A 338-nucleotide genomic window follows, 5' to 3' on the forward strand; every position below is an offset into this window, starting at 1 on the left:
TAGATGCAAGGGACACTTGACACAAAATCTTTAAGAAATATAAACGTGTCCCAAAGAATTCCCATTCCTGAAATCATCGCCAAACGCTTTTCAAACCAAACCAAACCATTCCGCAAATATATTCTTCACAATTCTGGAAAAAAGGGGGAAAGTGAGAATACGTAAGAGGCAGGGGCACAAAAATTTCACCTGAAGATGTCATAGTGCTGATATCGTGAGGAGACCATCGTAGCCACTCCCCCACTCCCTGTTGAGGGAACCGTTACACGTCGTTACTATAAACGAAATGCCTCGGGAAGCTTTTCATATCCAGTATTTTATATAATTCAGTATTTAGC

General features: G+C 40.8%; 1 protein-coding gene across 1 annotated transcript in view; it reads right to left on the reverse strand.

Annotated features, from left to right (window-relative positions):
• The window catches only part of LOC119592647 (serine/arginine repetitive matrix protein 2-like), a gene marked incomplete in the record, with an annotated part of 68,424 nt that overhangs the window by 60,242 nt on the left and 7,844 nt on the right, over positions 1–338 (reverse strand). Inside the window, 1 exon segment of the mRNA XM_037941561.1 lies at positions 190–247. Within this exon segment, the coding sequence (XP_037797489.1) occupies positions 190–227 (38 nt within the window).

This window comes from Penaeus monodon, chromosome 30 (assembly GCF_015228065.2).
Source record: "Penaeus monodon isolate SGIC_2016 chromosome 30, NSTDA_Pmon_1, whole genome shotgun sequence".
In the NCBI taxonomy this organism is placed as follows: domain Eukaryota; kingdom Metazoa; phylum Arthropoda; class Malacostraca; order Decapoda; family Penaeidae; genus Penaeus; species Penaeus monodon.